We start from the raw sequence: 12,366 nt of genomic DNA, 5'->3' as shown, positions 1-12,366 counted from the left end.
GGAAGTGTATGTCCTGCAATTTTTTTGCTTTAAGAATCTGCGAAATATTGCCAATTCCATCAACTTGAAATGAAATTCTGTTTTATCGTAGTTCGGTTACTGTCTACCCGGGGGTGATATCCTGCGAGATACAATACCGGTGGAGTATCCGGATGTGGATGAGTCGTGACACCCGATAGATGTCGAAGTACCGTTCACAGTGGTTGTCGTTCCAGTGGAGGACGGAGATGTCGAGGACTGTTGACGGCCACTGGAATGCCTGTGGTGATGCCTGTAATAGCCGGCGGTGGCGGCTGGTTTCGCGCACAGCAAGTCATTCAGAATGTGAATGATGGTGCTTATGTCTCGTTTCGGGCGTCCGTGTCCGTCCTGGAGCGCCGGGTTCAAGGTCCCGCTGAACGTACCCGAGTACACGCTCTTTCCATGATGGTGCATACTCTCGATAATTGCCCCTTGCCTGCGTCTCGCATTCTCCTGTGCTCAAACAACAACGTTCTTGTTAATTATCTGGCAGAGAGGACTACCGTCACGATTTAAAGCAACTGATCATTAAAGAAAGTCCAATCGCACGATCATGCTCTAATCGGATAACAATCATGAAGAATTCGATATGTGAACAATACCGCGGTAGCGAAGCGTCAAATAAACAAGATATGTAATTTCGTTTGAGGACCTAAGAGACTCTCGATGTACACTGAGTATTTCATAAAATCATCTCAACAGTTACGTCGCATTATGCAACAAAATTCTGCAAATTCTCGGGAACGGTGGAGTCTCTTAGGACCCCGACGCAGACCGTTGCTCTAAATAAATACGAGATAGTGGTATACACAGGGGGAACTGGCATCGGTAACAGTGTATACCTCTGCGAGGTCGACCCGCGAGGTGAGTACCTCAGAGGAGAGCTGCTTCAGTTTCTGCGTTAGGTTGCGGGAGGCTTCGGCGAGCGCCCTGGTGTCGAGAACCGCGGCTTTCGTGCTCTGCTTCGGTAAGGAGGTAGGGCTTTGTGGGCTGGTGTCCCCGTTGTCGACGCCGCCGTTACTCCTCGACGAGGAGTCGCCGGTGGCGTTGGTGGACTGTTGGCTATGGTGGTGAGCGGTACAGAGCTTTTTCCTTGGCGGTGAGCTCTCGTAGGGCACCATGTCCGGGTATCCGTGACCGGTGGAGGTAGATTGTTGCGTGTGGTCCACAGTAGCGGACGATTGTGAGGTGGTCAGGCTGGTCGCGGCTGGCTTGTTTCTGTTGTGATGATGATGGTGATGGTGATGATGGTGATGGTGGTGACTGTGGTGGTGGTGATTGTGGTGGTGGTGATGGTAGAGAAGACAGGACTGACACGCCACGGTGTTCCCGTTGGTCGACGCGGGGCTGTGATTGCTACCGGTGCGAGTTGCACTGGCGACTTGCGTCTGCCCGCCGCAGAACGACGAATGCGTGGGACTAACCGAGGATTGAGTCGAGTAGGAGGACGAGGACGAAGAGACCGAGGAGGCGGTGGTTGCTCGACTCGAGCAAACCGGACTGGTAGTCGTGGTGGCTGACGCGAGGTTGGCGGCCGCGTGCATCGCCGACACCAAGCTGCTGATCAGAGACGACGTCCTCCTGGCCGAGGTACCGTTCTGCAGCTTCGTCGAAGCGGTGCTGGCCGACCGACCCGCCAGAACCGTTGATCGTCTACTCTGAAGCGATGTTGAAACGTGGCTCGAGGGTAGATTCGACCCGTTCGAACTGCCAATCGTTAGACCGGTACTGTTCCCGGTCGACTGATTAGTGGTTGGCGATGCCGGCGTCACCGTCGACAATTGCAGCTGTATCAGCATCATATCGTCTCCCAGCCGCATCGTCAGGTTCAGGGGTGCTTTCCCGGACAGGAAGTCGTTCACCTGGGAATCGTTCAAGCTCTCCAATGCTTGCATCACGCTCTGCTCCGGCCGTTGCGCCTGCAAACATTTATGCTAATTAATCCCGACACATCCATTGTCGACTTTTTCCTGTAGTACATAATAATATACACGCGGCGTTCGATGATTCATTCCATATCCCTAGACACACGCTATCGAATGTTAAGAAGAAGAAACCCTATACTATATTCGTACAGCATGAACGAAGACCGGATTAATTGCTCCTTTTAAAAAGATTCTTTTCTAGCACGCAGCTGGGCTATTGGAAGGAGCTATTGATGAATCGTGAACAGGATTGAAAGAGCCTTGTCTCTCGTTCGGAAAGGGTCTGAACACCGCGCCGATAACGGTCCTTTTCCTCCGGGGTTCGGACTCTATTCATCCACCGGGCAAGATGATGAGCTCGGGCAATCGATCAGCCTACGACGAGAGATGGAAACGCGAGAAGACCTGCAGAAGAGAGGAAACCTCGCGGAACCACGGCTCAGACCCTCGCCGCGCCGCGCCTAGCCGCGGCTAGCCTATCCCTCGGTACACCTAACGGACTTCCTTTCGCTCCTGACGGTCATCAGTATATTCGGTAATTCGATTTGGCCGCACACGCGTCCGTTTCTCCTCGCCTCGCGTCGCGCGTCGGGGAATCTGGGCTTCGGTGAATGGACCTGCGACAACGGTTGACCCGCTTCGGCCATGTAATGCTTCCTTAACCCTCTCGAACCCGAACAGCACCCGTACACGCCCTCGAAGAGTCGACGCCCAGGTACGATGCCCAGATACCCACGAAAATATTCCTAGGATCCATTCTATCTGATTCGAATTTATCGGCGGACACAGAGTGGTCCACTCTTCCAGTTTGGCGTGCACGTTATGCTACCTAGGCTTGGGCACATTTCGTTCGGAACATAATCAAACACAAAAATTGTTTGTTGCAGGTAAATACACTCGGTTTTGTGTGAACAGAATGAAAAGCTCTTTTTGATTTTGAAAAGTATTTTCCAAAATAACATTTACCCAAACAAGATAACATCGTTTGAATAATGCCCAAGTCTGGCTTTTCCTTCTCACGCGCACTGCCGGTCAGAAGTGTGTGGACGCTTTCTCAGTCAGTCGTGATAAACTGAATCTGAAAATAGTTACGGTGTTAGCGAACGTTCATCGAGCATTCCTGCATTAAGAAATAATTTCAAAATGTAGATCGCTTTGAATAAATTTGAAGAATAATACAAGAGTAGGTGCACGATCGTACCTCGATATACAACGAAAACGGTACGGCCGTGGTAATTATAGCGGCGTCGTTATTTAACGGTTCGATCGTCCTGCGCGGGGACACCCTCTATACTAAAACGTGGCAACAACGGCGAATCGAATAATCATTGCTGCTTTCGGACACGCTTCCCACACGTCCTCCCCCAGAGATAATGCGAAAAGGCGCGAGGTGCGCTGCTTGTTCCTGCCTGCAGAATTTCCATAGGAGGATCGATAATACTTCCCGCCGAAAGAAAAAGCGTTTTAGAGCCGTCGTTTCGCTCTGCCTATCAAACTTTCAACCTATTTAGCGACCTAATGCCGCGTTGCCTCAGCTACGCTTCCTTCGTCTTCCATCCGCATAGCGATCGATTTTCTTCCGAACCCTTTAACCAGAAAAATATAGGTATAACAAATCGGCCACTAACGGATCCTGCAAACGCACATCGTTTTGTTCAAGATGTCCGCGTATAAGTTCATCCGTGGTCTGTAGGTAAGTAAATACATCCGAAAACACCCATGGAGGGGAAATGCCGAAGGTCCTTAGACCATATACATATATGTACCAGTGACGGGCAAGTTTGACCGCCGCACAGTGTGTCGAGTATATGGGAATTCGGGAAAAAAGTCATAACTCTTAAACTATGCAATTTTCGAGTAAGGTACCTTAATACTTTTTGAAATAAAATGCAAAGACGAATCGATTGGCATATAAAAAAAATTTTTTTCTAATTATTAAAAAAAAAAAAATTTCTTTTCAAATGCGACAACTTTGTTTTTTATGTTTTTTTTTTTATTGAGTTATTCTCGATGGACTTGTTGAAGTCGTCATTGTTCCACGACGGAACATATTATATAAATAATACGCATAAACTAAATGATATACATATAATACAACACACAATAACAAAAATACTATTACAGAATATTATAAATATAATATGTAGAGTAAAAATAAATACTGTAGGAAATGAATTTACAGATTATTAATAACTTGGACACGTTTGCGACTGACTATGTTCGGCTTCAGTTTCACATCTGATACTTTTGACCACGACGGCTATCGTATAAACAATTGAAAATAATGGACTGTATATTTAGAATAACATAATGAGTAAACATATTGTCTTATCGTTTCGCGCGGACTCAAGTAGGAACTCGATAGACTACGTTAAAGGCGTGGACGGCGAACGCACGCGTCTCAACGTCAACATAAATTTCTACTATTTTTAACATTTGTGTATATTTATGCACTTAAGGTCGACCGTCATATCAAGTCTAATGTGCTTTAAATTAATATAATACAAAATCTCAAAGGAAACTATTGGTACTTTCTTTAATACTCAATTGAAAGATTGTAAATATTTAAACAATTTTAAAACTAAATATATAATTTATAAGAATAAAATTGAACACATATGTAAGTACTTATCAAATGGCATGCGTTTAAAAATAATTGCAACAAATTTCTGCGAAAGACTACGCAGAAAGCCGCCGAGCGCGAGCGTCTTAATATGGTTTTTTATTATTTTCTTCGCTTGAGCAAATGTGAGCAGATTTAAACCAACGCGAAATTAAAGTTTAATATGGCACCAATTACTGTAAAAAAATTCACGGGTGTACTTTGATGTACTTTTTTTAAAACTCTAATCAAAGATGATAAAGGTTAAACATAAAAAATTAGGACAAATTGCGATTATTTAAAAAAAAATTTTTGGGAGATCGAAGGTCTTATAATGTCAAAGACACCCTGTAAAAATCAAATTAAAAAACCAAACAGCTTGCGAGGGACGCATGTTTAAAAAAAATGCACGGAATTTGACAGTAAAGTTTCAGCCTCAATTTTAATAACAAATTGATTTATTCGGTTAAAATTTAAGGCAGTTTTAGAACATAGAAAATGTTACGAACATTTTAGGATACATAAATTTGCCGATCTTACACTTTGATTTTCGGACTTTTTTCCATTGGACGACACACTGTGCGCCGCGGACAAAAAGGACCGCCTTTTCGCCTTATTTCGACGCCCCACCGAGTGAGAGCGGCGGCGCACACTCGACGACTAAATTTTCAGTAAAATTCAATTTCACTGTCAAACATCTCGCGTTTCCTCAATCGAATGCGTCATAACAGACGAACTAACATTTTCAGCAGCGTTCTTCCGCGAATTTCTCATTCTGGGAGATGATCGTTCCCGAGTGGATCGGGAATCGCCTAATAATCGGGCACGCGTCGTAGCTCCGTTGCCCGTTGCGTGATGGACAAAGAAAAAATCTGACGTAACATAGTACCGGAAACTAAAGCAGCCGAGACGATACGGTGGCCGAGAAACCAAGTGACCCGATGATACACGAACAGCCAACCAGAGTTAACGGCGCTCGCCCGGATCACCATTCTTGTGAGAATTCCTGTTCCCGAGCGTCCTCCTCGACGGCGAACGGTTTTCTTTGACAACCGCAACCGGGTTGCGATCGCGGACACAAGACAAACGAAATAAACACTATCCGGCACATGCGACGCTTGCTCCCGCTATTTCGACGCGATCATTCGAACCCAGGTTTATCGATAAACAAAACATAGAAAATCGCAGAAAATATTCGATCGAAACGGTGAACATCACTGTTGAAAACTTCGCTTGAGCATTTATTAGAAACAAAGAATTGCAAGTGCACACTGTTTATCTATACTGTTGAAGTCTATTGAATGTCATTTCTTCATGTTCGATTTTAAAAATGTTTCAACAAGTTTGAACTTCATCTACTCAATTTTGATGATGAATGATGATGGCTGATGAAGACAGTCGATCGAATATTCTTTTCTGGAGGTGTAGAATGAAAATGCAACGTACCAACAGGCCGGTTTCCACGTTCGGCAATAACGTGAGCCGACTGCCATCTTGCAAGCTATTTTCCTTGAGAGTTCCTTCTTGCAGTAGCCTGAAACAGATATCGAACAGGTTTCGTTGTATGGTTATGCCGATAAGATTGACGATGTTTAATAGCAACAGCTTCTTCTCGCGTTCGCGACAATGGATAGATAAGACCGGTTCGCACGAGGCGTCGCCCCTTATCGTTCATAATGTTTCAGGAATTTTCCTTGCAGCGACCGCTCATCGAATGGGACGTGATTCATAAAACGATCGGAAACCGTTTAAAAAGTTGAAACGTCATCCGTGACGAGCATCGAAAGAAGGTGCATGCATCTCGATGGCATTGACTCGTCCGTGGTAAGCTCGCGGAAAACAAAAGGAGGAACGATGATAACGGAGACGGGCACGATCCTCGAGATTAGACCGGCCCGATAAAGCGGTACTGTCGCCCGTAGTGAACGGTACGAGGGGGCACGAAGCCGCAAACAGCTCGCGAGAAATTGATATTGACTTAGCGTGAACCGGAAGTTGTGCAACTTCCTTCCCAAGAAATTTCACCTTCCATTCCGGTAAGCTCTCGCAAAATATTTGTAATTGAACACGATCGTCGTTCCTCCCCTGCTCCGTCCCTTTGTTCGTTGCTGCGTGTGCATGTTCAGGCGAGGGAGAGAGAGAGAGAGAGAAGAGTGTCTCCGTGCACCGTTAACTTTTACTTTCGACCGTCGACATACGCTGTTTTCAGCGTAATGCCCCATTAAAAATTCCGCGCGTCGGATTATTTCGTAAGAATTCTCCCATGAAAGCGACAGTACACAACCAAAGGACAGAGGAGACGAATTAGTGATGGGCACCATCGACTAAAAACTATCGACTAAATCGATAGTATTCAACTACTATTTTCAGTCGACTGTTTACACGTCGCCATCTTGAAATTTCAAATGTCAGTGTCAGACGATGAAACGACAAGGTTAGAAATACATAATTATGACAGGACGTGCAAATATGCAAGTAATGAAATATGTAATAGATATTTCAATACTTTAATTCATATTGGATGTTAAAATCTTATTGCTATTTATGCAATATAAACTATATATGTGATATAAATAAATTGTGTACATTTATATTTATAACGTAGTGTATGAATTTATTATTAAATAAAGACAAAATCATTCAATCACGAAATTTAATATCTCTGTACTGTCCCATACTGTCCTACTATTCATTTAACTAGCGAACATCGAGAATAAGAGTAAATACGAGAATAACCTGTAAACGACTGAAAACTATCGACTAAATTCAGTTACTGAATCAGTCGCTTAAACTATCGAGCTATTGGTTGAATTTTAACGGCGGATGTTTTGAATAAATTTTATAAGATTTACTATCAAATACATTCACTCATTAGCGATATCGAATTATTAGAAATTATAAAAAAATTATTTTTATTATTATTAATTATTTAATTATTGTCTGGTATATTTACCCCAATTTACTCTTACTGTGCCTATAATACTAAGTGAGCACTGCAGCACAATGCTGTAAGAGTGAGTGAGAAATGAGATCTATACGTAGGCATAGACTATAGCCCGCAATCTAGACGTATAACCACTAAAACGAAATTTCAGTCGACTACAAACTATCGACTAAATATTCGATAGTATGTAGTAACTAAATAGTAATTAGTCGATAGTTGAATTTAGTCGATAATGCCCATCACTAGAGACGACTTCTCGGGTGTTCGACGCAGACGGCAATAGATGGCATCGTGTTCACCATCTTGGTTGCCTTCGCGACAGCGATAAAGTAGGGAAGATGTTTTTCTCGCTAGTAAAGCGAACGGACCACCGTCGAATGAAAAATATACGCGTTATGCCAGTCCGCTTTGATAGCCCGAAGTCTTCTACGAAGAGACGACGAGGCGCACACGAGCGTCGGTGACAAAGACCAGATAACGAACATTTGTCGACACCTATTCGACGCGCAGATCCGATCAGCGTCACGCTATCGTTATAGCGTGTGCGACGTAGAGATAGTCCGGATTATACAACCGCAGGGTAACGGCCGATTCAAATTTATTTACGATGCTTCGTTACCGGTAAAAATAGCACCGATTACCTGCCCACCACACCTTTTCTCGGATCATTACACGAACGGTTCCCGTCAAAGCGTTGGCACACGTTCGAAAGTATCGGGGAGCTAGTCGCCGAAACGATTGCGAAAATCCCGGCATTCCGTCATCAATGTTTGTATGAATCGAGCTTCGATTCCGCGGAACATTCATCCCGCGCGACCTCGAGCCAAAATAAACGAAGAGCTCTCGTGCAGGGCGAACATAATCCTGAAAAGGGAGTTGGACAAAGGTTATCTCGGATAACACGAATAAACCCGTCTGTTCGTAAGTATTCGTAATAAATCGGTTTATTCTAAATATGTATGTATATATAAATTGCGAATGAATTCAGATACACACGTCGCGTTCGAATTTCATTTCGAAACAAAAGAGATCTGGCAATTGTTTGTTTGCAGCATCGGAACCGGAAGTGCGAGGGTGGAGGACCTCCCGAAGCTTTCGATATGTCGAACCCGGCGCCACTCGAACCGACTGAAACGGGCTTAACGGTATTTGTGAAGATTCCGGCGTACAGGATGCAGATGCACGGCTTTTGTGCTCGCCCAAATGCGAAACGACCGTTTCGTCGAACTCCCGACGTCGCAAGCCCGCCTATCCATCTCTATTTTCTCGCTAATCGAAAGAACAATCTCGTTTTTTGCCTGCTCTTTGCACAACGATCGCTCCGCTGGGTACCGTCGTAGTCTCGCCGCATTCGCGGAAGCTTATCTCGCCTTCGAATGAGTCGACGGAAAACAATCATTTTGTTCGAACAAACGAACGGTTTCGTTTTCCGCGTGATCTTCGGACCCTGGCATTAGAACGTAGAAAAATATAAACGAACCACGCGCATATGTATCTATATGTATATTCTAGGCGCCGAGCTGATATGAATGAAAACGCGGTGGAGGAGGAGGAGAAAGGGAAGACAGTCGCTAAGAATAAGCAAAGTCTAAAAACGGATAAATATAAATACATAAAGTAAGACAGGACAGGGACACTCATGGTTAGCCCTGCTATAAATATTTGTCTCTGCTTGCTATCGTTCTCGAGGTCGAACCGCCGTCGAGTCCGCTTGTTTACTTCAAATTCTGCTGCACTGTTCCGTTTTGTTCGCAACGTTGAGTCGCCGGCCATTCAGAACACGTTTGTTCTCGTTTGTTTTTTTTTCTAAACTTCACGATCAACAGCAGTTTGAATGTCGCCGGCCAAAGACTCCAAATTCGAAGAATGTAAAACATAAACACGCCACGTGGCTGCCAGCTGGATGTTGTCGTTTACGAACGAAAAACGTAGGTACTCGATCAACGAAATGTAACGACAACGGAGAGAAAATATTTGTGAAACGTGCTCGCAGAATATATTCGTGAACAAATGGGATTGGATTAACATTTATCGTGTGTTTCGCAGAGACCTCGGTTCGTCGAGACGTACTTGAACCGCCCAAAGGATTCGAACGAGTCCCTGACGGATGACCCTCGCCAACAAAAATGCACAAGAAGGAAAAAAGCTGCATTCCTTGTACGTGCAACGAGGATGACTAAGTGGTATAAGATCTGCGATGACACACGCTAAATAGCGTCACGAAACTGTTACGGTAAGGTTACGCTGCGACCAAAGGCAAGCTTCTTTTTAAAGGAGACGGAAAGACCAACCCGTGGAACGGATGATTTTCCGATTATGACAACTACTGTAAACGCGATTAGAGTGCAATTCATAGAGACGTTACAATGCGCTTGAGAGCAGAATTATTTCCGTGTGCAAGGTATAACTGCTCCGAGTTAACGGGTTGGACACCGTGGAGAGACGATAAGAAGAATAGCGGGAATCCCTCTCCGAGCACGAAACCCGAAGAATAATTCGAAGGTAGGCGTAGTATGGCAGCGCTGATAAGATGTAACAATTTTTCTATATATCGGAGCGACACTAACACGATGTTGCCCTTTAGGTTGCGTCTCTCACTCGATACGCATGCGTGTCCGAAGAAACCATGGAATGAAACGGGCAGACAGGAGAGGAGAGGAGAGGAGAGGAGAGGAGAGGAGAGGAGAGGAGAAGAGAAGCGAGACAATCCGCACACCAGCGAAAGATCCGTCACACGCACGTGCCGCTTACGCACCGGCCAAGCTGAGAGACGAGTGCACGCATAGGTCGGACTCGCACATCTACACGTATCAAATACGCGGTAAGGAACCGGCGCGGAGTGTGCTACCTGCGCCTGGAACTGGCCCGGCAGGCACCGAGAAGGAGCAAGCGGCGATAAGTCGAGAGTATTCGCTTCTTTTCATTGCGAATTTTAGGAGCAATACCAATCGCGCGAGGACGCAGGGGTTCTCAAGCCGACCGATTTGGTTGTATCTCGATACTGTCCACGAGGACAGGTTTGTGAAACATAATTTAAGAAACCGCCAGCAACAGGTAAATACTCGCACCGAACGCTTGTACGCTCGGCGTAGAATCAAAATGCCATCGGACATGCTTAGGACACGAGCACATTGAAGCTGCGATATGTGAGTACTAGCGGAAAGAGCGTCGATCAGAGCGGCGCCATTGATGGTCGACTGCTAAGCATAGCTCTACTCGCCGCTACAATTTGAATGCTCGCACTAAGTATGTATGTATACATTTTATATTTCGACTCTTCTCTATTCAACTCTACTCGTACCCTTAGCTAGCGTAGAATAATCCGAAAAATCAACCTCGTAGAGCACTTTGCGGCCATCGCTACTCGAGATACAAGACCGAGGATCCAAGAACAGAGGAGGAGGAGGAGGAGACACGAAGAGAAAGAGAGAAAATTCCAGGGATGTATTGCGTACGGGAATAGCCGGCCCCGACGCGACGACGACGTCGACTTTTCCATCCAACTGTTTCTGTTTCTTCTTCTACCTCTCACCGCGGAGGGCTGTCACCGTTCCACTTCACGGGAACGCGATTCCCGAGATATTCTACCTACTACACCACCTCCACCACATCCTACTCCCAAGAGTATGGTATGCCAACCTTCCTCTCCACCATGTTTCTCTCGCGTGCTCGCACGAAGGAGGAGGATCACAGTCCGTGCGGTGGCCCCCACGACGCCTACGAATATTATGCCCACTCTCTCAATCTCTCTCTCTCTCTCTCTTGCTCGCTTGCTCTTTTGATCGTGTCTGTGCACGATGCTGTGGTGTTCGGTTCTTTCTCTCGCATCTTTCCGACTCTCGGTCGGCACACACCAGTATGCACAGCAACGATCGTATACACGTTCACCTCTACCCAGTCTCGTTCCTTTTTTCTCTCTGTTCTTTCTTTTTTTCTTTTCCTTTCTTTAGAGAGATACGCAAGCGTGGGGCGAGGTCTGCGCCTAATTCTCCCCTACGCGACCGACCGGTTCGTGAGAAAAATCCGAGCACGAAAAGCCAGCCCCCCGGATTCATCCGCATGGACGAGCCGAAGCGTCTCGCATCGATTCGAGGTGAAGATTTTCGAGAACACCGCTCCCCCCTGGAATCTCGTTTAATTGCAAGAAAAACAAGCAACGACGATCACGGGAGGAGGGAATGGCTCGGCTATTCGAAACAGGCAAGGGACGCTCGATGACGAGGATATACATACATACATACACACACAAGGTGTCTTTCGAGGCGGAGGAGGAGAAGCGGTATCGATATGCATGCGTGCACATATATACGCGGTATACATATGCGTGTGTACGTAGATTGTACCAACCTTTCACGATGTAGTAAACACATGCGTTCTTTGCCGACCTTCAGTCTCTTCGAGATGATTTTCTTAAGATTTTCGATAGTGTCGGTACGGTCAACGGTAAGATCGAACTGGCCGCCGGTGGTCGGCGTGATGCTGATGGTAATTTCGTCGGGCTCGAGGACGGTGGTGGCAACGCAGCCACACCCCGGCTGCGGCGGTGACGACGACAAGGAGGAGGAGGTGGAGGAAGAAGAAGAGAAGGAGGCGGAGGACAACGACGACGACGACAACGATGACGACGAAGACGAGGAGGTCGTAGGTAGCGTAGGTGATGCGGAGGAGGCCCTCATCAAACGCTGGCAGCAATATTCCGGTTGCGATGTGGAATAGGACGTCGAGGTGGTCGCAGAAGCGGTCGTGCTCGGCGATGCACCGGAGGAGGCAGAAACACTCGAGTCGTTGCTGTCTACCCGTACCTTGGATCCCTCGTCGTTCTCGGTTCCCATCGCCGTCGTCACGTCCGACGGCGGACCTGAGCTACCGTCCAT

The 12,366-nt window shown here is 46.1% G+C and overlaps 1 protein-coding gene and 1 long non-coding RNA gene across 4 annotated transcripts in view; one reads left to right on the top strand and one right to left on the bottom strand.

The window, feature by feature from the left end:
* The window catches only part of LOC143218955 (uncharacterized), a 25,344-nt gene extending 12,978 nt beyond the window's left edge, over nt 1-12,366 (bottom strand). Inside the window, exons 1-4 of one of the 3 annotated variants that reach the window (XM_076444633.1) lie at nt 11,840-12,366; nt 5,995-6,082; nt 864-1,940; nt 138-474 (exon numbers count right to left, since the gene is read on the bottom strand). In XM_076444633.1, the coding sequence (XP_076300748.1) occupies nt 138-474; nt 864-1,940; nt 5,995-6,082; nt 11,840-12,366 (2,029 nt within the window). The remainder of the gene's footprint in view (nt 1-137; nt 475-863; nt 1,941-5,994; nt 6,083-11,839) is intronic. The other 2 variants (XM_076444635.1, XM_076444634.1) reach the window with 2 other exon arrangements.
* On the top strand, nt 7,709-9,927 carry LOC143218981 (uncharacterized). Its single transcript, XR_013011222.1, has 3 exons — nt 7,709-8,413; nt 8,545-9,420; nt 9,539-9,927. It is a non-coding gene; the product is annotated as an uncharacterized LOC143218981 (long non-coding RNA).

Source organism: Lasioglossum baleicum, chromosome 20, assembly GCF_051020765.1.
Source record: "Lasioglossum baleicum chromosome 20, iyLasBale1, whole genome shotgun sequence".
Lineage (NCBI taxonomy): Eukaryota > Metazoa > Arthropoda > Insecta > Hymenoptera > Halictidae > Lasioglossum > Lasioglossum baleicum.
This window is presented reverse-complemented; position numbering and strand designations above follow the sequence as displayed.